The 26,363-nt window shown below is 46.8% G+C and overlaps 1 protein-coding gene across 7 annotated transcripts in view; it reads left to right on the forward strand.

Moving 5' to 3' along the window:
* Positions 1 to 26,363, forward strand: part of SGSM2 (small G protein signaling modulator 2) — a 145,119-nt gene that overhangs the window by 18,941 nt on the left and 99,815 nt on the right. For all 7 annotated transcript variants that reach the window (XM_038375593.2, XM_038375595.2, XM_038375596.2 and 4 more), the window contains exon 2: positions 10,001 to 10,076. In XM_038375593.2, the coding sequence (XP_038231521.2) occupies positions 10,001 to 10,076 (76 nt within the window). The remainder of the gene's footprint in view (positions 1 to 10,000; positions 10,077 to 26,363) is intronic.

Consider the following 26,363-nt stretch of genomic DNA (forward strand, 5'->3'; position numbering starts at 1 on the left):
GCTGACTGTATAACAATGCTTGTGGATAGGTGGGAGTGGTGACTATTTCTGTAGCACCTAAGAGCCCTCATGGACCAGATCCCTATTGTGCTCGGCGCCGTATGAACACGGAACAAATGACAGTCGCTGCTCCAAAGAGCTTACAATCTGAATTTTCTTCAGGGCTTGAACCCAGGATCTCCTGCCTCAGTTGCTTGAGCTAAAGGACTGGGTCCATTTGCTTGAAGACAGCAACAGAGCAACATAAACCGCTTTATGTGGACCAGCCACTACAGGGGGACCACGCTGGAATAGTGCGGGGTTGCACCAGCTAACGGAGTTCCTCCCGTAATACAATCAGCAGTGGCTCGTGCTTTTGGCTCTGGGGGCTCTGAGATCCAATGCTGCTGCCAGCTTGAGCTTGGAGTTATTCTATACGCCCCAGGTTAAATAGTCCTGTGGAACTTTTTTCTGCCTAGGGTGATACAACTTCTAGATTATAAGAGCCCTGGTCTATGATGGATCCCTTGGAGCAGGTACTGCTGTACTACTAATAATGACAGAATTCAGGTTACTGAACACATGGCTTCAAAAATGTTTGAGAAGAGTCAGCTGGGCAAATCAAGACTTATCTACCGGCGATTACATGTCAGGGTAATTCATGCAGGGTGCTGCCCCCATGAGAACTTTTAAGGAAATAGATCGAGTCCTTTCTTACTTGCATTAATCCCCGATCGGTTTTAGGGACTTTAATGTATGATCTTTAATGTATTTATCCTCACAAAACCCCAGTGGGGTTGAGCAGTGCTGTTATCCCCATTGCAGAAGGGGAAGTGAGGCCCAGAGAAATGATGTGATTTGTCCAAGGTGTCACAGCAAGTCTGTGGCAGAGCAGGGAGTCGAACCTGTGTGTCCCTCCATATTTGTGGTCCCGAATCAGCAGCTTGACTTTCAGAGGTGCTAAGCGCCAGCAGGTCCCCTTCACAGGAGCGACACTTGGCGCCTCTGTCGGTCAGGCCTGTTTTTGAGGTGCTTAAATATGGATTTAGAGAACATTGTTCACCCACAGAGCTCAAACCGTTTCACCAAAGGAAGGTCAGTATCATTATCCTCATTTTACAGATGGGGAAACTGAGGCAGAGCAGTAATATCATTCACCCAAGGTCAGTGGCAAAGCTGGAATAGAACTCTGGTCTCCTGACTCCTTACCCAGGGTCATTTCGTATGTAGCATTGGCTCATTGTTAGCTGGCCTTTGACTTCAGATGGAAATGGAATAGACAAAGCATCTTTGCTAGCCTGGCCTTTTCATTTCCACCTAGCTTGGTCCTGCTTAGTCACTTTTATCCAGATGGTCTCAATCTGGCACTTCACAAAGGGGAAAGGTTAGGGGTATGTTTTATTGTTTTCCTGCCAGGGCAAACACAAATTAAGCTTGTAAGTCAACAGTGGTGTAAATACAACTCAGGGGAGGCTACACCTGTTCAAGTGCTGCGTTAAAGAGTCCACTCTCAGAGCTGCGGGCCTTCTCTCGCGACGGCTTCCTCTTTTGACTACGTCTCAATCCTCCGCAATCCACTCCTTCCCATGCTGCTTCTGACCCGTCCAAAGCCCCCCTCTGAAACGGTGGGACAGTGATCGCAAACGGACCTATGGGTCTTTCCCTTCTTGCCAAGCCCCAATGTTCAATACATCACAAGGCTGGCATACAAATCATGAGAAATTAAATAAATAGTTCTTTGTATGTTCTGTGGCCTGAGTCTTTAGGGTGCCCGCATTTGCGTTTCCAGGCTTTCTCTGCAATTGTGAGGGCTAGAAAATTAGTTTTAATTAAAAAATAAAATAAAAAATAACTCCGAGTGAGAGTCTCACATAATCACATGACTACAGCAGCTGGGACTTTTAGATGGGAAAAACAACAGATATTGCAAGACAAACATGAGAATGAACAACATTGTTTCAGACCATTATAGGGAGAGGGAAGGTCGGGAGAGAGACACTTGCATGCCAGGCTGTTTGCTGAGTGGCCCTTTCAAATGCGCTCACTCTGTGGGCAGCCCTTCCTGTAGGGGAGAGAGGATGTTCTTTGCCTCCCTGGGCAAAGTCATTGCCACTCACCTGCTGCCCCAAATGCTAAGCTCTCGAAATGGGAATCATTAAGAAAGGGATAGATAATGAGACAGAAAATATCATATTGCCTCTATATAAATCCATGGTAGGCCCACATCTTGAAAACTGCGTGCAGATGTGGTCGCCCCATCTCAAAAAAGAGATATTGGAATTGGAAAAAGGTTCAGTAAAAGGGCAACAAAAATGATTAGGGGTATGGAACAGCTTCCATGTGAGGCGAGATTAATAAGACTGGGACTTTTCAGCTTGGAAAAGAGACAACTAAGGGGAGATATGATAGAGGTCTATAAAATCATGACTGGTGTGAAGAAAGTAAATAAGGAAGTGTTATTTACTCCTTCTAATAACACAGGAGCTAAGGGTCAACAAATGAAATTAATAGGCAGCAGGTTTTAACAAACAAAAGGAAGTATTTTTTTTCACACAACACACAGTCAACCTATGGAACTCCTTGCCAGAGGATGTTGTGAAGGCCAAGACTATAACAAGGTTCAAAAAAGAACTAGATCAGTTCATGGAGGATAGGTCCATCAGTGGCTATTAGCCAGGATGAGCAGGGATGCTGTCCCCAGCCTCTGTTTGCCAGAAGCTGGGAATGAGCGACAGGGGATGGATCACTTGATGATCACCTGTTCTGTTCATTCCCTCTGGGGCACCTGGCATTGGCCACTGTCGGAGAACAGGATACTGGGCTAGATGGACCTTTGGTCTGGCCATTCTTATGAAATGCCGCTGGTTGGGCTGGCAACTGATCACTCGTCTGCTTTCATCATCAGCCCTGTGTGATGGTTTTATTTCCCTTTCCATGCCAGCACAGACCTGAAAGGGCCTAAATCGGTATCAAAGTTAGGGTGACTGGCCTGTAATTCCCTGGCTCCTCTTAGTACCTGTCTTGAAAAGGGGGTACAGTGTTTGTCAGTCTCCCGTCTTCTGGGACCAATATTTCCCCTGTAAAGCTAAGACGGAGAAGGGAAAACATGAAGAAGATGCTAGCATCTGGAGCTTTGACAGATCAGTAGTTGTGTTGAGCGTATTGGTGGGGGGGGGAGAAGGGGAGCATATGCTTACTCTTTTTAGTAGCAGCCCTAGATTCCAACACGCTGGATAGGAAAATTATTTGTGGGTTAAAAATGATACTATGCCAGTGTGTGAATTGGGAAGGGGGTGATGGGTGCTTAAGTCTTCTACCACAGCGGGCCCACCTTTTTGTGATATCTGTATGGGCTTTATTTGGGTAATGGGTCTTAGCTCGTTCATTACAATTCAGAAATGAGCAAAACCAACAGTTACTGGGGATTTGCCTCTAGAACAGGCCCAACTGATGCTGTGGCTCCGAACCTGCACTCTGCATCGTTAGGGAGGATTGCGTTCACGTGTGATAAATGAGAGTAACGAGGCAGATGCACTTCAGCCGGCAGCAGTAGGTTGAGGAAGCCCTGGTGGGTTAGATAGGGAAGCAGATGGAATTATAGGTAATTGCAGCTTCTCTTCGGAGAACCTACTTTTGTGGCACATTGTCAGTTTTCTCCCTGACCCCCTATTTTCAGGGTCTGAATTTACATTGCTGAATTCCCTCTGGAGAGGAACAGGTAGGCTCTTGGGCTGGAAAGGAATTTAGTTTTAAACCATTTTTTAAGTTAACAGTGAGCAGCACGCTTTTGTATGCATTAGTATTTGTATTACAGCAGTGTCTAGAGACCCTGACAGCGCCCTGTTGTTCTAGGCACTGTGTACACATATTAAAAGCCAGTTCAATCAAAATAAATATTGATAATACATATCCCTTTTATGCTAATGTCAAAACAGTGCTCCAACCTCCTCTGAGTTGGTGGTATTATTCTCATTTTGCACAGGGCTACACGGCCGGTCAGAAAAGTTAAATGGTGTGCCCGGGGGCTCACAGCATATCCTGTGGCAGAGCCAGGACCAGCCTAAAATTCCTAATCTTGAACACAATGCTTCACCTTACTGCATGCTGTTGTCTCCAGCTTTCGCTTTCCCCTTTCCTTTGAATTGGTGTTGGTCCCTCGACTGGTTTGTGTTTGTTTACCACGGGGGTGGGCGGGTGGGGGAGCTGCTGACGGATACATTACTGCACCATAAAGGAAGCTGGAGAATGGGCCTCTGGGAGGATGGCACTAGGTTCCCTGTGGGTTTCCACTAGGTTCGCTGGAGAGTGGGCCCCTGGGAGGATGGCACTAGGTTTGCTGCCTGTGCGATTAGTGGCTGCATAGCAGAATCTGCTGTACGTTCTTGAAGCACTTCAGGATGAAGCACAGAGCCAGAGCTCCGGACTAGCGATGCACCAATGAGTCAGTCGGTTTTGACTGTCTCTTGTTGTGCTGTTTGCCTTTCCCACCCCCTTGTTTTTAACCAAAATGTCAGGTGGTGGCTGGGTGGGAAGGGAAGGGACGTGCTGCAAGACAGCCCAGTAAATCTATCCCGCCATGTGCTGCAATGTGGCTCTTTATCGTATGGCCCATGTGCTCTTGAATGGCCTGGTGTCTTCTGTATACTTCCGGTTGCTCCTTTGTTCGATAGCAATGACGTTATGTTGGCCTCAGGTTGTTGGTGTCCCTCGGGGGTGAGTGGACGGTCTCTGAGGAAAAGCGCAGAATTTGTACGCGCGTCCTCCCTGAGTGAGCTCTGGTTTTCCATGTCCCAGTTCATGCTTAGCACTCGCATGGCATGCTTCATCCCCCAAACTCTTTCCAAACGTGACCTCCCTGAGAGGTGCTGAAAGTAGGGGGGCTGCCACACCCCCTGGCTTGAAGTGGTTTCCGTCATATACAGCGTTTACAGTTTGGTTCTGGCTTTCAGCACCCCCACTCATACAAATTGTGCCATCGCCCCTGATCGCACCCCTGCTAGCCAAGTGACTTATCCTCTTGGTACGGGGAGGGATGCTGAGGGAGAGGTGTTCAGGGATTTACCCAGACTACCTCTGTGATCTTGGCTCACCCCTTTCTCTGCTAAACCAGGCCACTACTTCATAGAAGCATATCCCTTCAATGAGCGCTGTTAGAATCGCTGAACTTAATACAGAATTTCCTTCTCATTCACTGTCACCATCTGTGCCCTTTATTTTGGATCGCAGAACTGTTTGGCTACAGGCATCTCCTGCCTATTGAAAGGCATGTCCATTGGTTAAGGCACCAGCTTGGGACTCAGGAGACCGGGGTTCAAGTCTCTGCTCTGCTACAGACTGTGTGTGTGACCTTGGTCAAGTCACTAAGCCTCTCTCTGCTTCAACCTCCCCCCCCCCCCATACAATGGGGAGAATAGCACTTCTTGCCTCACAGGGATTTTGTGAGGGTAAATGCACTAAAGATTTTGAGGCACTCTGATGCGATAGTGATAAGGGGCAGAGAGAGAGAGAATGACAAAGGCATCATACTGAAGAGAGAGAAAATGCCTAGCCTCCCAAAGTGTAAAGAATCCATGGAAGTTAGGAACCTCAATACATTTGTGCGTCTGGGCCTAAATTGCTTGCAAATGACAGTGAGATTTACTTCGTCCACCTGTCTGGATAGATATTCATTCCGAGTTAACCAGAGTTAACCAGCTCTGATCCTATTGGATTTGAGATTATTTTTGTCTTTGTGCTGAGCACATGGTTGGCACTATAAACCCAGAAAAATGTCCTTGCTCCAAAGAGCTTACACTCTCCAAAATGCTTGTTGGATTAAGGAAAATGCTACTTGGCCCTCTGGGGCTGGGGCCATCTTTTTTTGGTCTGTAGTTGTACTGTGCCTAGCACAATGGGGTATGGGTCCATGGCTGGGACTTCTTGGCACTACTGCACTACAACTAACAAGTATGATAAATCTATAGACTCTAATCTTCTCCTTATATGCTACATCACCTCTGCGTTTTATAAGCCTGGCCCTCAGGAACCTCCCAATTCCTAGCTGACCTGCATTTCTCTTCCTCCTCCCAAAATTGATCACGTACCCGTACCCCAGTGCAGGCAAAATGTTTCTTTCCTCGTGGAATCCGGCTCCTCCAGGCAGTAGGTCAATTTAATCAGTTGTAAAATTCATCTAACGTTCCACCAAGAATAAGGCCCACACCAAAGCTGAGTTTAATTTTTTGCTTGACCCAGGAGCGATCTTTTTTCCTCCAAAGCCAAGATGCTGACCTTGAGCTGTATTAATGGCTGCCCCTCTCCTGCCATGGTTGACAGATTATTCCTCGCTCAGAGGGGAGGACCGGAGCATGTTGTATTCTCTGTGTAGCTTATTTGCTGGAAAGTTTTGCAGCACTGGAAAGAAACGTCTGCTATAGAAGCCACAACGCTTCCACACTCTCTATACAGGCTTCCCATAGCATGTTGATTGTTGGTGGTATTGTGGTAGCATCTAGGAGCCCCAGTCATGGACCACAAGACCCCATTGTGCTAGGCGCGGTACAAATTCATAACAAAGAGACAGTCCTTGCCCCATTCTGGGAAAGGCGGGAGGCTTGGCTGACCTGGAGTTCCAGGAATACATGGGCACCCTATGGGATTGTGTATGGCTTAGAGATATGGTGAGAAACGGAGGGGACAGGATCATGCAAGTAGCAAGAGCCGAATTTTGAGGACTCCGAAAGCAAAGAGGAGTTTGAGTTGGCTGCCAGGATGCTGAGCAGAACAGCACCTTTTCCTTGGGTCTAAAAATCCAGGCTTTCTATCCCTGATAGAAAGGGGTTTTCCTGACCTGAAATCCTCCTCCTCTTTTATGACTGGCATTTAAGTGAGCTAACATATGTTCCGGCAGACGTGAAGGCCTATCATTAAACGATTTCATCCTTTTCCACCGCCGAGCAAATAATGGCAGATAAGTGGTTTTATGACTCTTTGACTACGTGGAAGGTGATAGCACATCCTAGAAGTGAAAGTGAGATCTACTTAAGAGGAAATTATGGATTGCTGCCTGGCTGTTAAGGGGAGGAATTGTGCACATGGGGATAAAAGCATAAGTATGTGTAAAGTAGTAGCAATACATAAATAAAAGGAGACCAGGGTACAATATTAAAGGCTCTGAGGGGAGGCAGTTTTGCCCATTTAACTCTCCCACGTGGCTGTTTACACTGAGAGAGGATGGTGCTGTGGTTAATGCATTAGACTGGGGCTCGGGAGATCTGGGTTGAGTTCTGTGGCAGACTCCCTGCATGGCCTCAAGCCAGTCACTGAATCACGTGGAGCCTCAGTTTCTCTTCTCTAAAATGGAGATGCTACTTTCTTCCCCTATTCATCATCTCGGCTTAGACTGGAAGGTCTTTGGGGCAGGGACTGTCAGCTACTCGGTGTTTCTACAGCACCTAGCCCAATGGAGCCCTGGTCTCAGTGCCAGTAATAAGAATACACAGCACTATATCAAAACTTTCCGTGAACAAGTTTTCCATGCCAAATGTGTACCTTTGTCAGTATATAGTAATACTTAAGCTCATAGACGTTAAGGTCAGAAGGGACCATTATGATCATCTAGTCTGACCTTAGCACTCATATAGGGCTTTTCATGCACGGACCTCAAAGGAGGGACTTTTCTCCAGAGGGGGAAACTGAGGGACTTTCCCAAGGTCACCCAGCAGGCTAATGGGAATAGAACCCAGGTCTCCTTAGTCCCAGCCTAGTGCTCTATCCACTAGGCCTCGCTGCCTCCCTTGCATGTATAAATATAAAATCTTATGTATGAATGTAGCCATGAACAAATGTTACCCTGCTTTATCACTTTATTTCAAACTCCCTGTATTTAGAACGAAATCTTCTCCCAAGTCTGTTTCTAACAGATCTCAGGGGAAAGAATTTCAAAGCAGCATGTGTGGGTGTCTGCTGTGCAGCATCTGGGTTTTTGTTTTTGTTTTCTGAATCCTGTGGGAGCTGCACAGTTAAAACCCTGCATGCCTCCCTTGAAAATAGACTTGCTTCTGTCGATTCAACCCACCTGCAAAGAGATCCGGTGTCGAGAAGCATTCGTCTGAGCGGTTGCTACGAAATGTCACTAATTTGCACCCTCACCGTAAGCCATTTGCTATCAGCCTGGTCTCGGGCTTTTCTCTCTGTCTAAAAAGAACACGGCTTCTACTCTGAAATCTCTGCCTAATTCGCTTGAAAGGTCACTGGAAACCTCTCTGAGGACGCTTGTTTCATTATAGCTCTGGGAGAGTCTGTGGGTTTGAAAAACAGCAGAATGCACCCAGTGGAGAGAGAGAGGGGATAGAAATATCTTATTTAATGGACTGAAGTAGCTATGCACAGGAAGGCAAATGCATGTGTCATTGCAAAGGCTTTGTGCTGTACATTGAAACTTGCACTAAGGTCTTTACCTGCCGATGGTCCCACTGGACACTTTAAAGTGTATTTCTTCTCTTCAGCGAGGATTAGTACAAACAGAATCATGAGTCCCGTGTTTGTGTCTCAGTGGCTTCCCGACGGAATGTGATTATTTAAAAATAAATAAAGTCTCTTCTAACTTAGCAGCCCTGCAAACTCAACCTGGGATCTGAGAGTCAAGCTGAGTCCTTTCCTTCTCATTCCTCATCTGACGTAATAAAAGCTCCAGAGGCCAAACACTGCTCTCAGTTGCACCTCTGCAAACCTCGTTGCCTGCAGATGGAGCTCTCGGCAACGCCTGCTTTCGGTGGGTTTGCACAGGTGTCAGTGCCTGGAGCATAGCACATACAAGAGGGAGTGGAATCCAGCTCACTCACTGAGCTGCGTTGGCTGCGTTTTGCTCCTGCAGTAGCTAACCTTTGTTCCTGTCGCTCACATGAGCGGATGTGACTCTGCATCTGAGGCGAAGGGTTGGTCCATACTGCAGCCGGAGGTTTGACCAGAGCACGGGCAGATGCACCCACGCTTGATTTGATCCAGCTCGTTCCGGTAACAATGAAGCTGGGGCAGCCCTGCCCGGGACTCTGGGTATGGACTCAAGCGAGCAGCGAGCCCGTGCTGCATGGCATTGCTGCTGCTATTGGAGCTAGCTGGATCGAAGCTGGCTCGGGTATGGCATGGCCACGCTTCTGAGCACAGTGGAGACATAGCCCCTCGGCGAGTTGTCAAGCGGTGGCCAAGCAGGGAGCTTAACCTGGGTTCCCAGCTCCACGGCTAGTCCTAACCACTGGGCCATACTCCTTCTGTATTCTGCTCAGGAGCAGCCTCACCCCATCAGCACTAGAGATCAGTGTGGGCTTGTTAACCCTTTGTGTCCCGGTCATTGCTAACGGTTGCAATGGCTGAGGTCTTCTGACTGCCAGCAGGCCAAGAAAGCAGCCACCATTGTATCTAATACAAATACACTGCTAACCGTTGTCATCTTGTAGCATGTTGGTGTACTAAGAAGCCGCTCATTGGCCTATGTTCCTGTCATTCACCAACCTAAGGTGCCAGGGCTGGAGATAGTGTTTAGCTCCATGGTGCAGCGATGCCACCGAGGAACCATATTCTGTAGTCTGAGTTGGTTACATCCACAACACCTCTGCAGGACTGCACCTGGCTTTTTAGTCTGTCCTGTCTCCTACCCCACAGCTTGCTGCTGATTTGCAGCTGGGGTGATGCATTTAAGGGCATTTCAGTTGTACTGGGGCATAGGAATGAATCCTGGAGGAATGTCTGGAGGAACGAAAGCACAAACAATTCAAGTAAATATAAAGGTCTGAATTTGGAGGGGAATAAAAGGGGAAATTATCTGCCTTGGACTCTCCTTGCACAGAGCTGATGGAACCGACATGTAAAATCTCCCTATCAATATGGCAAGTTTCAGAGTAGAAGCCGTGTTAGTCTGTATCCACAAAAAGAACAGGAATACTTGTGGCACCTTAGAGACTAACAGATTTATTAGAGCATAAGCTTTCGTGGGCTACAGCCCACTTCATCGGATGGTATCAATGTGCTTTGTCTTTTCTTCCAGGTAAAACAGATAATGGAAGAAGCTGTCACCAGGAAATTTGTGCATGAAGACAGCAGTCACATCATCGCCTTATGTGGTAAGTGATACATTTGCAAATGGCTTCAGCTAACCAGTTGCCTTTCTTCTTAATTTCCTTATAAAATCATCCCCGGTGGATGTAAGTGTACCACTGTTATATTGCGAAAGCAGAGATGTGAATGTTACAAAAGTTAGGAAATTCAGAATTTAGCCTCTTCCTCCCCCAAATAGCTCGGTGGTTTGAGCATTGGCCTGCTAAACCCAGGGTTGTGAGTTCAATCCTGGAGGGGACCATTTGGGACAAAAATTGGGGATTGGTCCTGCTTTCAGCAGGGGGTTGGACTAGATGACCTCCTGAGGTCCCTTCCAACCCTGATGTTCTATGATTCTATGAAACTACCTCACGTTTAGCTCCTTGTGTGGTCTAATGACAATGATCACATACCCCAGTGTCTGAGAGTGGCGTGGTCCAGTGCTTGGGGCTCTGGGGTAAGACTGAGAAAATCTTCATTCTAGTCCCATCTCGGCCACTGACTCACCGCAAGTCACTTCTCTCTCCTTTGAGTTGTCTGTTTAGATTGTAAACTCTGTATGGCAGAGGTGAACTCTTCACTATACTTTGTAGCGTGCCAAGCACAGTGGGCCCCCAATAATCCGAGCATTCCTGGGGGCAGCAGTGTGGGTTAGTGGGCTGAGCAGAGGTCTGGGAACAGGACATAATTCTTGGACAAGTCATTTAAGCTGTTTGTGCGAGTTTCGCCATCTTTAAAATCGGGATCGCCACCTATCCTTTTTATGACAGCTGTGAAGACGGCCTGCATGTATGAGAATACAAAATGCTAGATGTGGGCTGCATATTGTTTGGAAGCAGCCTGGTTGTCTTCGAAGTAGGCTGTGAAGAGAATTTAGTAGGTCCCTTGAAAAAATGACCCTCTGTGTTTGAGAGATTGGGATAGCTAGGACTAATACTTTTACAGCTTTGTCCTGGGTGATATTTTTGCACCTGTGAGATTTTCAAAGCCACATGGGAGACTTGGCTGTCCGTTTTCCATACACTTCCAGGGTGTTTAAATCTCCTGGGCCGCTCTGAAAATTTCACTCTTGGCCTTTTGTGTATGTAATGCAGTTGTCTGCATCTACAGGTTACACACGATATTATGCATCAAGCCACATGCTTCAGGTCACAGAGCTCTCTAATTGGAATGGTGCATTGATTTCTCCATCTAAAGTTCCTTCTTCAGAAGACTCATTCCTTTTTACGTAGCTAACATCGATTTTCCCTGCAAAACTTAATGACTAGGTAGCCTGGGCTGTGTGAAAACACTTTAATCACCACCTTTGACTGCTCTTTGCCATCTTGCACTGTCCCTCATGAACAGAGCACACATGTACATAATTAAAAATGGACCCATGAAACCTAATCAAGGCTCCCTTGGAGTAATTCTAATACCTTCTCATTTAGAGTTCCTCTTAGTCAAATTAAGCCTTGTCGTAACACCGTTGACTCTAGCTGCATTATATCCAACCTGGATTTGGCAGTTTGAAGGGACTTTAATTTATTACAAGAGGTGCAGGAAGGAGAAAGGTTTGCATTCAGAATTGTGCATGGTGAGAGCGTCAACCTCCCTTTCCTGCGTTGCAGACCCAAACACAGCGGCATTGAGCGAGCTCCCGAAAACCATAAAGCGATACTGACCATAGCTACAATTATCTGAGCTGAGTAAAGTGCTAGTCGACAAAGCGGTGTCAATATTGGCAAGCAAGTTTAGATATTTCAAATTCTTTGGCGCACTTGTGAGTCTCAAAGTTCAGCTTGGAGGGGAGGATCACCCTCTGGGATCCTTTCACTACAGCAAAGGCTCCGCTTCAGCCACCTCTATGCCCATTAAGAAGTACCTTCATCTATGAGTACTCCCGTTGGCTTCATTGGCGCTATGTGAGGAATAAGGTGCTTTTCGGTACAAATAAGGATGGCTGAGGATGGCCCAAAATGCCTTTTTCCAAAGGGTGTGGTCTTTCAAGAATAGAAATAGTAAAAATCAGTTAGGGTTTTTGATGCCTACACCATCCATTTGGCTACAGAATGTTTCAAATCTTCATTGGCTCATTTTACTTTCCACGGCAGTGTGAGCCAAGTACAATATTATATACATGATGTATCTGTGCAGCTGGTCATGATTTAAGGCAGACACTTAGACAGATGCTTAGCCCATTGGCGTTTCTTGCTCAAGAACATAAGAACGGTCATACTGGGTCAGGCCAATGGTCCATCTAGCTCAGTATCATGTCCTCTGACGGTAGCTAGTGCCAGATCATTCAGAGGGCATGACCAGAACAGGGCAATTATCGAGTGATCCATCCCTTGTCATCCAGTCCCAGCTTCTGTCAGTTAGTGGTTTAGGACACCCAGAGTGTGTGCTTGTGTCCTTGACCATCTTGGTTAATAGCTATTGATAGACTGTCCTCCATGAACTTGTCCTCTATTCTTGAGACTTAAAGGCAACAGTTTACAATAAGAAAATAGTTTAACATAATCAGGAAAGCTCCTCGGCATAATGACCATCTCACTCCTATGGGTGTGGATGGCAGTCTTGCACCTGAGTGGGGGTGGGGGGGCAGAAACCAAGCTGTAGTTAAACCTGTGTACCAAGGGCCAGGAAAAACTCCTGCCCCCTCAGCAGAGATGTCAAAGTTTGAATGAGTACTGAGATAAAACTCCCCTCTCGGCCCTGGAGAGTGGTTACTTCAGGTTTGGGTTGAGGTCCATGCCTGTGGCGGTGGGGTGAAACTTACACTGCCTGCACTGGTGGATAAATAGAACTGCGTGGCCAGTTTCTCAAAAGAGCTCAGCTCCCATTGAGAAGATGAGCTGTGAGGTGATAAACTCTGGTCCCTTCATTTAGGTAGCTAAAATGGGTACTGTTGGATTTCAGGCTCTTCTGACTATCCAGCCCACACTTGCCAGGATTGTAAAAATCTGTCACTATTCACCAGTATTGGATACACCCTCTGCCCCAGACCCCCACTCCCTTACACCGATCACACATTGCTGGGAATTAAAACTTGTTTTAAATTGCAAAGGAATGTCTGCCCATAAATCCTTGCCTCCCCTCTGCTGATACTTTAAATATTCTTTGACGTGCAATCAGATTTAGCCATGGGAGATACTTGCTAGCCTGTGGAGAATATCCATCTAAATTCCTCTCTCGGATTTCACGGCACACGGGTCCTGTGGCTAAAAATATCTAATGAAGTATTGATAGTGGCTCAGAAGTTCAAATAGTGGAAGCTGAAGCTGGCTTTAAAAGCGCGTGGGGTTGTTTGAAGAAATAACTATTGATGGCAAATCTTGAATGCAAAGTGCCAAGGATCACAATTTCTTTTCACTTGTAAGCTTTAGGTCTGGAAAGCAAGATTCTCATTCCCACTTTCACATTTGTGCCTGCCTGTTAACATATGAGAGGGTGATTCTGCTCTGCAAACATGGCTTCCTGGGGTGTCTATGGTTATTGTGTGCCAAGGATAAATTTTGCTCAAGTTTCAGGTAACAGATATGTACATTTCCAGACCTGGAGACCTAAAGGCACCTAAAGGGAGTACAGTGCCCAATTTCCATTGGATTTCAGTGGAAATTGGACAACAAAATTCCATAAGATGACTAAAAATCCCAGCCATAGAATCTGCAGGTCAAATTCTGCCTTAAATCCACTTTGAGGAATTGTGAGGACATATCATTTGAGATAAGTAAACAAAATGGCTTCAATCTCATATTGGATTTATGTAAATAGAGGTGGGGAAGGGCCTTTGCAGCTCTGTGTATATAGCCCCTCAAATGCCCCTCGCATATAGTGACTTCATTCATTTCAGTCACAGAGGGCCTAGGTTTCACACAAATTGAGGGTCCTCTTGCTTTTCTTTTTGAAAATGATATCCATTGGAAATTCTCTGCAATGGCAATTTCATGATTAAGTGATGAAAACTACAGGAAGGAATCCCACAATGTCCTGCATAAATAATAGTTACGTCCCTCTAATTTGGTGTCTTTATCACACATTGTGTCTCCCCTTTAGGATTTGGAAATGTGAGTGAGAGACAGTGTGTGTTGCATATATTATTCCCCATAGTAACAAGACGTTTATACTATATTGATAGGAAGAATAGCCCAGTTGTTAGGGAACTAGCCTAGGACTTTGAAAACCCAGGTTCAAATCCCTGTTCTGACACATGCTTTGTAAGAATGGCCCTACTGGGTCAGACCAAAGGTCCATCTAGCCCAGTGTCCTGTCTTCTGACAGTGGCCAGTGCCAGGTGCCCCAGAGGGAATGAACAGAACAGATAATCATCAAGTGATCCAGCTTTTGGCAAACAGAGGCTAGGGACATCATTCCTGCCCATCCTGGCTATTAGCCATTGATGGACCTATCCTCCATGAATTTATCTAGTTCTTTTTGAACCCTGTTACGGTCTTGGCCTTCACAACCTCCTCTGGCCAGGAGTTCCACAGGTTGACTGTGCGTTGTGTGAAGAAATACTTCCTTTTTGCTTGTTTTAAGCCTGCTGCCTGTTAAGTAAACCCGCTGCCGATTCCTGTTTGACCTTGGTCAAGTCACTTATTTTCTCAGGGGATAATAGCACTGCCCTACCTCCCAGGGGTGTTGTGAGGATAAATACATTAAAGATTTTGAGGTGCTCAGATACTATAGTAATGGCGGCCAGATAAGTGGTATAAGTCCTTATACCAGCCTCAGTATCTGAGCACCTTCCAGTAATGCATTAAGCCGTGTGACTAACTTCTGTAAGGATACATTGATGCTGGGACCCACATTCTTGTCTGTTTCCTGTATGGTTATTGAAGATCCATATGGTATGTATGTGATGCAAAGTCGTCATTGGCTACATTTAATCCCCTGGGTGAGGGTTTAGTTGGCATTTTGATACCTGCTGTCGGGAACTGAGATGATTAGATCTGGTCAGTGCACGCTGTTCAAAAGTTGTGGCTGGATTGAGCTGTCTTTTTAAAATCAGCCGGATCCTCTCGCTCACCTTCTCAGTGGGATGATCGCTTTGCGGTGTCTGCGATGGTGGGCTATTGCCATAACTTGGTGCTGATGCTTGTTACGTTGGCTCATCTCCTGTTTGAGGCTTGAAGCTTGTGGTGACTGGGTTGAGCTGACTGGCCCCAAGGAAGATGCTTATGTCAAAAGGCTGGCCAGCTTGTCACCTGTGGCAGAGTATTTATTAAGGACTAAATTGTCCCCTTAGGCCTGGGCCTGAATAAGACACAGCTGACTAGGTATGCGGAGCTGTGGGTGATGGGGAGGAGAACAGGGCACGGAGACACTCTTCAGAAATTCCTCTCCAGGCTCCCCTTCCTATGCTGGGGGATGGGAGAGAGTCGTTTGCTATATCCCTTTTACCACCTCCCATAAGCCTCCTGGCAACTCTATGGTTCCACCTCCTCCCCAGCCACTCAGTGCATCCATGGCTAGTCCTATTCCCCACCCACTCATGCCTTCCCTGCCCTGAGGGGCAGCCCCTCAGCTCCCCAAAGCACTAGGAATTGCCGTGTGATAACCCCAATGTTGCTAGTGAGATGGCAACAAATCCTTCCCCTCCGCCCACTTAGTGAGTGCCCGCATTTAAAAAAAATTGTCTTTATTTTTTAAGTGGAGGCGCCATTAGACACTGTTTTAGTTCTTCATCAGTAAGACAGGATGAAAAATAATACTTCACTTCTCCCCCTTTGCCTTTCTTTTCAGCAGAGATCCTGATCCTCCAAAGAACACCACATTGGCAGACCTCTGTTGACTTAAGGGGAGAGTCTGCATTGTTTCACGTCATAGCATCAGGGCCTTTGATTTTAAGTTTACTGGGGCACGGGACTTTTTCTGACTATGTACACGTATAGCATTTCACAAGCAGCAGTATTGCCAAGCGTAAGCATTTAAAAAAAAAAAAAAACAGGTTCCAGGCCTGAAAAATCATGAGATTTAGAAAAAGTAAATTTTGGGTTGTTTTTATTTGCATTGCGGTTTATCTGGATCATGTTTATTTGCTTTTCTCCACAGCCAGGAGGGCTAGAAATTTGCTTAACTTTTTTAGAAATGATGACCCAATTTCTCTCTGACTCCAGAAGCTAGAATTTGAAGGTTAGCATCAAATATTGCGAGATGCGTGAAGAAATTGTGCAATATGGCTCTGATCTGGGCTGGAACGTAAAATGTTGTGTGCAGTCACGTCTCAACATAGTGTGGAGTGGGGGTATGGTGAGGGCTAAAGTCATGTGATACAGGTATAAAATATGCAAGCAGTCTCTCATTTTCCATACCAACTGCACCGTATGCTACCCAGTTTGCACTCCTGCATTGCAAAGGAATTTTAGCCAGTATAATGTCTGTGTGAAAAAGGGAGAAAAGGCAGCTGTTAGTATTGGATAAAGCCTTTATCTGAAATTAAGTAACGCTGTCAAAAATTCTTGTTGCCGTCCCCAATCCCCAGCTGGGCTCTTGTTCTCAATGTATGATATTGTGTCGGGACTAAGGAGTGAGAAACTCTTCATTAGACAGCTTGCTGTTGCTAAGCAATCTTGATTAGCCTAAGAAAGTATTCTGACATGAAGCGAGGCTGCTGCTTTGAATGTAAGAAGAGACAATAATTAACTCTGTACAAGGAGTAGGTGAATTTGGATGTTTTGATACCACCTTAGATAATTGAATAGAGAGACCACAGTGTTTCCAGCAGACTTGGCTAAACAGTGCCTGGCTGGGCCCTGCTTTAGGTTTTCCAGCACGCGCTCTCTCTCTCCAGGAGATTTATTCTTCCTCTATTTAAAACTCAGTATGTGAGTCACTTGCCGCAAGTCTTCCTTTTTATAAATATAGAATACTTGTGAATCATTTTACGCTCCTGCAAAGCTGGGCTTAGCAAGAGCCTCTCTAAATGCACCGTGATTGCTTTTTGGTCCCTGTTATGCACTGTGCTAATTGCAAGGCTACTAGTCATCCTAGATCTTGAATGGCTACAAGAGTATGTGTGACTTGGCAAACCCATGTTCCTTTCCCCTACATGTATCATCATAAGCCCTGCTCACTCCCACATGTGGTATGCGGGATGGGTGAAACCGAGGTACTTTGGAGAACCCAAAGGAGGAATGCAAAGGACTCGGAACAGTCAGTGACTACTGAGTCTGACGCAGATAGATCCACCCCCTACGAGGCATATAGTGTTTTGGGGGGAGTTTGCCCAGCCTTGCTGGCTCCACTGGTCCTGCTGAATGGATGGAGGACAGTGCTGGAGCGGATGCCCCGAGAGTTGGGCTCTGTGCCATCTCTGCATAGTCCAACGTGTGGAGGGAAGTTTAGGGCCCCGGCCACTGGTTCAGTGAACGTGAACCACTGTGTAGGGATGAACAGGAGTCAGGGTCTGCAATAAACACTGCACAGGTCTGTGGATCCGTCACTCCCTGTCCACGGGCTTGGGGCTTGACTCCGTCCCCGCCCACCCTCTGTACATTTCCCCCAGACAAATGCCGTGTAAAGGCTCGAGGGGGATGAATTTCACCCTAAGGCACCCTGATGTGTTGTAGATCTCAGATCCATAAGGGCTGCTGGTGCAGCTGTTCTCTGGGCATGAGACCAGACTGGCTGCCCCTATGTGGAGCCTCCGGTTCTCTCCTGCTCCCTTGTGGAGAGGGAATACTGGGGCCACAGAGCCTACATGAGTCTGGAGTAGCAGCTCTACTCCCATTCTGTATACTTTGGGAGGATCCATCTTCCCATTACTCCATAGAATTCCCCAGCACCCTGTTGAATTACTGACATGGGGTGCAGGGGAGATGGATTGGCCCAAAGGTCCGAGATTTTAGCCTGCATACATTTTAAAATGTTCGTGGTGCTGTCTAGCTACATGGTACTGCCATGTCTATAGGAATCGTAAAAAGACAGATGACATGGTCCAGATCCTCACCTGATGTAAATTGGAGTAGCTCCATAGACCTCATTAGAGCGATACCCTTTTACCCTAGCTAAAGATCTAGCCCCTTGTCTTCAAATACTCTCACAAAAAATGCTAGAATTAGTTTCACCAGGAGTTGTGCTAATCCAGATCTCAATAAAAAAACCTGCCTTCAAATAATTTTTCCCTGTGTGTATCTCATTCAGAGAATTCCTGAATTAGCTGCTTGTATTGTATTGTAAGCACGTTGGGGCAGAGTCTACCTTTTTGTTCTGTATTTGTACAGTGCCAAGCACAATGGGCCCCGGTCTCCAATTGGGGCCACTACGTTTTTCTGTACTACCGATAATAATTTCTTTAGTCCTATTGGGGTGAGGTTGTAGGGCAGGCATTTATGGCTTTTCTTCTGCTGGACCTTGACATGAGTCCAAATGGTGCTTCCCACTTGCTCAGGTGGAATATTCACCTGCTTCAGGGGTTCAAAACAGTTAGGGCCGCTACATTCCCAGCTTCATCAAACACATTGCAACAGAGCCTGAGAACAGGAGCCCTCTGTCCTTGCTCCTTGCATTGTGTGATTCGGGTCCTGGAGCAAAGAATGAGCGCCCAAAGTTTTGCTGGATTTCCTGGATTCTGCCTGTGTCATCATTGAACCCAGAGGATGAACCATCTGTGGTTTCACAGGTTGTAATGACACTTCTTTTAGACAGTTCAGAACACTGAAGGAGCTCAGGAGGAGAGAGCACTGAAACGACTGACGCTCTGGTAGCACACACTTCACCTTGACAAAGCTTTCTGCATTGGGCCAAAGGCACCTTATTGCTAATCCTCACTTTTGTGCCCCCATCCCCTGTCCATGTTCTCGTGTGTGTTAGTAAAGGAAATACCACAGTTCAGGACCAGGGTCAGCTCCCCTTGGCCAACATTTCAACCCAGTGATTGGGTTGCCTTCCCCTCAGTGCTGTTCAGTACAGAGCTATCCTGTACCACTTGGAGATGGTTGGTGGTGGTTTTCTCTGTGATCTGACTAACAGGAAAACCCAGCACTGACACAGGCACTGTTGTGGAAAAAGCTGGACATAGATGTAGGTGTTTTCAAACCTATTTATAGCTCAGTGATGTCCCTTTTCTTTAAGCACATCGGATTTTTAGACCTCCATTTACATGACTCAAAGCTTTACTCTCCAAGAGCAGCGCACTTTGTACTGACACTGTAACATGGCCTAATGAGGAACACAGCAGGACAGGGTTTCTTAAAGGGACATAAAAGCCGTGCCAGCTAACTGCAAAGTCCTTCTGAGCTGCATTCATGGGAAAGAAACGAATAATGCCAGCACGGGAGGTTTTGTTTGCTTTTATTCCACCCACAGCTCTTTAACTGGCAGAAGCTATTGCAGTATGTCATGGAGGGGGAATGAGTCAGGCTGGAAAGTTTGAGTTGCATTTTTGCAACTGAATTAAGAAAACATCCCTAGATTGAAAGCTCTCTGGGGCAGGAGCTGTTCCATGTTTGTACAGTGCCCAGCATGGTGGGGCTTTAAATCTAGTTCTCCAGTTGGTCCTGTAATACAAATCCTATTAGGCAGAGAGATTTTCTTGAGTGTTGTAGGTTTGTGTGTGGGTTTTTTGGTCGTGTAGGTCCTAACCAGACTTCCAGGGTTGCTCTGCCGGTGCTGGAAAATCTTATCTCCAGCCCTGATTCATTTACACAATTGCAAACATTATTATTACTTTTTTATGTAGTAATTTTTGAAAGAAAGGAAGAGGGAGTTGTACATTCACTAGCAACAAATTCAAGTCTGTCCGGATCAGCGTTAGTAGCGTGGAGACCTTCAAAATGATCAGCCTGGATTTAAATAATCTATTCTCCCCCTTTATATATTCCGTTTGTGGGTAGCGCATACCTTTACTCTTAGCAAATATATTCACTTAGTAGAGCAGAGGCTTCCATTCCGTTGTATGCCTTGTCGAGATTTTAGTCAGTTGTCTTATTCCTTCATCTGTTTGCTTTTAAAGCATCGCACTGAGCAGATAAGATCTGGCTCAGTTAGCATGGAGACATGCATTTCTTTAAGCTTGGTTTGTTTCTTATTGTGTTAGTTATTCGTGCTTGCTTGCTTCCTTCTGCAGCAAATGTGCTTTAACGTTGTGAGCTTGACTGGCGAAAACTGACCGTGTCTTGGTCTTGATTTCTAAACCCAGTTTAACATATTTGGAATCTGAAGGCTCAGTCTCTGTGCTGGCAGCGTCTGAGTTGCAGAGCAAGCTGAATCAATGGTTTATTACTGGGCTAAACACAGTCACATTTGATGCTGTTGCAGCCACTGTGTATATATAGAAAAAAGGGCTTGGATTTGCTTAATAACCAAGCTGGTGCCTTTAAATGGTAATTACACATTGATTTATGGTATATACTGGGATTAATAGCCATAAATCGTGAGGACCTTACCCAGGCAGAAATCCCACTGGCTTCCACAAATCGGTCTGAGTAAAAGAGAAAAATGTTCCTTGGGATTTGGGCCATAGAACAGGTTGTCTCTGTGACTAGCTTAGCATAATCACCACTGACACACGTGAGCTATGTTATGATAAAACTCCTTGCTAGAACAAAGTTAATGTGTTGGAGGAACGTCCCTCTGATTAGGAGCAGTTAGCAGTATCTGGGATGAAATTTGCTGTAAAACAGTTTCAATAAAACTACCTTAGGACCTCATCTTGGTGCCTTTATTTGCCCTTTGCACTGAGTAAGGGTTGTGTGCCTATTCAAACTCCCTGGAGTGCAACTGCAGAAGGTATTTGTGTGACTCCCTTATGACTCAAATTCACTATGTTCCCTCCCCGCACCCTAGCTCTAATCCACGAGAGTTCTCAGGGCTTGTTTTTCGCCTCATCCTGCTTTTCAGCCTCCAAGCTTCTTCCTTGCAAAGCCCCACGATGCCCTGGTGCTTGCAAGGGACCCAGGGTAGAGAGGTTGACCAAGTCAGGAACAACTGCACAAACCGTGGAGAAAAGCCAAAAGCAGCTTGCACTGATGGTGCTGAGAGGTTGATCCTGCAAGGTGCTAAAGAGCTCCCGGCAGCATCAAGCAGGGTGTGCAGTGCGCTCAGCAGCTGGAAGGACCAGGCTTTGAGGCTGCAGCCCTGAAATCTCAGATCTTGGTAGCATGAGTGTAGAAATTCCCTGCAGATGCACTATTTCTAAACTGCTTCTCCAGTGTCTCAAGCACACTTATTAGATAAAAGGCACCGTCGGGCTGCACACAGGATGCGTCTTCCCCCACTACTTCTCATGTTTATAACGAGGTCATGGAACTTTGAAACCAGATGTTTCTTACCTGTTTAGGCTCCCCCCTCCCCTTCATTCATTATTGACCTGTGCACACACCAGTTTGTTGTGGGAGTGCTCTTAAGAGCTGGGCTGTGCATGCTGGTTTGTGGTTATAGGGTTGCCTGTACCTTCTGGGAAGATGAGGCTATTTAAAATGCATTTGAAGTATTTGTTCTGGAGGAAAACCTAATGGAGTAGAAATTTTAAAATCCTATGTCAATCCCAGTTACTTGGGCTCCATGCGGCTGTCAGGCCTAAGGTGGGCTGATGGACACGCAGACACGGACGTACAGACACGGACACACACAGAGACACCAGCACAGCCACTCTGTAGCAGCCATTGTTCCTTTGCACCCCCTCATTAGTTGCCCTCCGTCATTAGACCAGCCCAAGCAAAACTCCATCAACATCCTGCCCTAATGCCCTGCAGGCAGATTCAGCGTTGGCATGGAACCCTCTACCCTGGCACCCAGCGGTTCCTCTGTCCCCGTCCCCGGGCAAGGGTGCTACTATGCTTCGTTCGTCAGCATGGAGGAGTCTCCAAGGACGACTCTGCAACTTAGCTGGATTGAACCCATAATTGCACTGGCTCTCTCGAAAGCTATCAGAAAATGAAACCAGGCAGACTCCAGGGATCTTTGTGGCATCCCTTGTGATGGGTGTTCCCTTAGGGAACTGGATCTGGGGAGGTTTCCAGCCTGGGTTGTGTGGCACTGTTTCCCTAGTAACAGGAACTGGTGTTGACATCTAATCGTGTATGGACCGTGCCTCATTTCTTCAGCTGAACGTCTTCTCTATAGGGTGAGGAAAAGGCTTCTCCCCCCTTCAACGCTCTTTCCTCCAGCGTTCTTCCTTTCTCCAGCTTTCAAAGAGTCAGGAAGAACATTTTGTCACCCTCATCAGAAAGACTAACCCCCCCCCCCCCCCCCCCGCAACACACACACACATACCCCGCTTGTCCATTTGCTAAATGAGGCGACGGTAGAAGTGCTCCTGCTTCCAGTCCATCATTATCTAATACGGACGCGATCGGTTTGCAATAATGAATAAGCAGGAGCTTCCAGCTCAGTGAAATATGCCTGAGCCTTGCTTGTCCCTAGCCACCAGCAGCCTCGTTTCCACTCAGATGCTGATTCCTTAGAACTGACAGGATCGCAGAGAGGGAACTGGAGAATTAACGGCTAGATGAAATTGCCTGCGAGCCAGAGACTGCAAACGTCAAGGGAAATGCCTGGCGGACGAGTGTGAGGGCTCGATTCTCTGCTTGAGATAAGTGGTTGCCTCAGTGAAAGCCACGTGTAGAGGAATGCAAAGGGGGAGAGTTCAAAGCAGAAGGGCTGGGAGTCAGGGGATCTGGGTTCTGTTCTTGGCTCTACCACAAAGTTCCCCCTGGGGACAGGAAACTTCGCTGCTTTATGCCTCAGTTTCCCCATTTGTAACGATATTGCTGTTCCTGCCTTACAGGAGTGTTGAAGATTAGTTTGGGATGCTTGCAAAGCACTCTGGGATATTCAGATGGAAGGAAACCTAGGAGGACACAGTGTCATGGGTGTTTGTTAATCAAAAAGTTCTTCTCATGGCACTGTCACAAGTCAGACAAAGGGTGTTTAGGGGAAGCAGAGGCCCTGAGGGTTTTTTGCTCTGCCCCAAACTTCTAGGGTGACTCAGGTGTCTGGCTGGTGGGTCCCACACGCTCAGAGTCTAACCGATCACTGTATTTGGGGTCAGGAAGGAATTTCCCCCTATAGTTAATGTGATTGGCAGAGATGCCGTGAAGTTTTCACCTTTCTGTGCAGCCTGGGGTATGGGTCAATTGCAGGTTTAAACGAGGGTCAGTGCCGGATTCTCTGCATCTTGAAGTCTTTAAATCAGGATTTGAGGATGTCAGTCGCTCAGCCAGAGGTGAGGGGTCTATTACAGGAGTGGGTGGATGCGGTGGCAGATCTGCACCCCTCCATTCCGGCGTCCTGGCCAAATTCCTGCCTGAGTAATTCCATCCTGTCCCGGCATTGCAGGTGGAAACAGCACCATTTTCTTCTCTCTCTCTCTCTCTCTCTCTCTCTTTGCTGTTGGGCGGTGGCGCTTCCCCACAGCTGTCACTGCGTGTCAGTGATGGGCCAGGTCACTCCTGCATGGAATGCTAATACTTCACCCTTTCCCTAGCACCTTCCCTCTGAGAGCGTCCAAGCTCTTTGCAAACATCCGTTCAGTAAGCCTTAGAACTATCCCATGAGGTGAGGAGTTTCCTTGTTTGACAGATGGGGAAACTGAAACGTGGGTAGACAAAGTATCTTATCCTTTCAGGCCAGAAGGGATCATCAAGATCATCTTGTGTGATCTCTTGCACATTGCGGTGCGCAGAACCGCATCCACCCACTCCTGTAATAGACCCCTCACCTCTGGCTGAGCGACTGACATCCTCAAATCCTGATTTAAAGACTTCAAGTTGCAGAGAATCCGCCACTGACCCTCGTTTAAACCTGCAATTGACCCATACCCCAGGCTGCACAGAAAGGTGAAAACTTCACGGCGTCTCTGCCAATCACATTAACTACAGGGGGAAATTCCTTCCTGACCCCAAATACAGTGATCGGTTAGACTCTGAGCGTGTGGGACCCACCAGCCAGACACCTGAGTCACCCTAGAAGTCTGGGGCAGAGCAAAAAACCCTCAGGGCCTCTGCTTCCCCTAAACACCCTTTGTCTGACTTGTGTATTTAGACTCTAAGCTAGCTAGACTTTGGAACTTTGATGCCTTCGACTACGTGTTTCTACGGTGTCTAACGCACGAGGGCCCAGATCTCAGTTGGCACCTCTGAGTGCTACTGTAATATTAGGAAGAAGAACCCAGCTCTCCTGACACCGGCTGGTGTGCAGCAGTCCCAAGATCACTCAGCAGATATCCACCACCTCTGCTTTTATATTTCGCTCGTGAGAAATCCACAATTCCCCATGCTATGCATCAAAAAAAAAAAAATTGCCGTGACACACATGCAGCCCTATAATATCTACATTGAAGACTAGGAAATAGTCCTAGTCATTTGAAGGCTCGTCTTCCTCCCCTCACGAGCATGTGGCTCATGTTCTGAATCTTCCCAAGCTAGTTTTCTCACCGCCGTCAAGCCCTGCCTATCCAAGGTCTTTCATTAGCTCGTTTTTTTTTTTTTTTTTAAATCTGTTCCTTTATATTTTAAGTACTGAGGTTCCCCTGAAAGCTAAAATACCCCATATTAAAGAGTTTCTTTCCCCCCAGATACACAAAGCCAGCTCAGGTTGTACTATAATAACTTCTCTTCTCTTTTTTTTTTTTTTAAAAAAAAGGCCCCTTTCAGAGGCTTTCAACTGCATTTTTGAAATTGGAATTTGAATAAGATTGAAAGGGCTGCGTCTTATTTGCAGCAAATGTATTTGATGTGCGTATAGTGAGCTCTGCTGTTCCAGCCCTGTGCTGGGGATTTGGGCCTGTAACTTCACTTAATGCTGATGGGTACCAAATATTCTAGGCCAGGTGGTGCCTGCCAAGCCAGAGTCCTGGTGAGAGGGTGTGTGTAGACGTGCCGCTACCGGAACTAGAGCACAGGAGGAACATGGGGAAGAGTAGACCCTACCGTGCCTTGCGAAAGAATGCTACATGTACACCTTCACGCTATCCATACTAGCAAAATTGCAAGGTCAAAAGGGGGAGGGGGGCTGTATCTAGGCTTGTTCCATATGTTAACTCTCACATAATGATTCTTAGTTATTTGTCTTACAGCCATATCTCAAGAGCTAACCCATGGCCAGGGACCATGGTGTCAGGCGCTAGACATGGACATCATGAGGAACAGTCCCCGCCCTGAGGCGCTCACAGTCTACATACACAAGACAGACAAAGGGTGGGAGGGGAAACGGGCACAGAGAGTTGAAGTGACTTGACCAAGGTCAAACAACAGATCAGTGGCAGAACTGAGAAGGGAGCCCAGATTTCCTGACTCTCCGTTCGCTTCCTTCTCAGCTAGGCCATACTGGACCTGTCGTCATCCTGGCATGATCATTGTACTCTTGCTGCTACAGGTGGCCCGGCTCTGTTCCCTGGTGCAGAGGAGGGGCGGGCCCCCGGGCTCCATGTTGCCCATTCCCTTTGAAGAGGCTAATGCCTGTATCCATGCACACCTTACGCAGCCCTAGCATCTAGGCGTGCCAGGGCGGCGCTTGTAACTAGCAAAATCTAGAGGCATAGGGTGTGGAGGCTTCTAATGCTCTCTCCATCCTGCCCTTGCAAACCCATCCAGGGCCCTAGTCATATTGAGACGGGCCTTGCCCTTGTGTGCGTGTGTGTGTGTGTGTGTGTGTGTGTGTGTTACAACAGCAGTTACTTTTGTTTTGGCAAGCATGCCTTACTGAGTATGCAACCTCCCCTTAATATTCTCTTGTAGCGATAATGAGGCCGGAGGCTATAAATTAATTTATAGGCCGGAAGGACTAATCCTCCCCATTGTAGTCCGTGTGGTTTCTTCCCTCCCCACTCCCCTGCACACACGTGTACATTTTATCTTCCTCCATAACGCATGGCTATAGCTGGGTCAATGGTTCAGGTCCCCCTTCACATAATAGTGAGGGGGCTGCAGGCAGGGTGTTTGCTGTGGGAATACTCTCCCATCCTGCTCTAAAATAGCTCAGAAAGGTTGAGTTCCAGGGTTCCCTGCTGGGCCCATTTGTTTCATCTGAGCTCTGAGGAGGAGTGGAAAGGCAGAGTCGGTGGAGGGGTTAGGGTATTTCAGTTGCAGTAGTGCCTCGGAGCCCTGGTGGTGCTAGGCGCTGTACAAACACAGAACAAAAAGACAGTCCCTGCCCCAAAGAACAATTAGTATTTGATTTTATGAATTTAAACAATCGGCGTGATGCTCAGAGCTGGTGTTGGGCATTTCTTATTTGCGTTTATTCAGCAGACCCTTAATTCTTTCAAGTATTTGTATTCATTTATTTTTAAAATCTGTCTAGCCCTCGGGCTTCTGGAAGACTGCTGGTGCAGCCCATCCGTGGGCTTAAATTTCAGCGCCTTTGTATAAAATATCCAGCAAAGGGTC

This window comes from Dermochelys coriacea, chromosome 17 (genome assembly GCF_009764565.3).
Source record: "Dermochelys coriacea isolate rDerCor1 chromosome 17, rDerCor1.pri.v4, whole genome shotgun sequence".
NCBI classification, from domain to species: Eukaryota; Metazoa; Chordata; order Testudines; family Dermochelyidae; genus Dermochelys; species Dermochelys coriacea.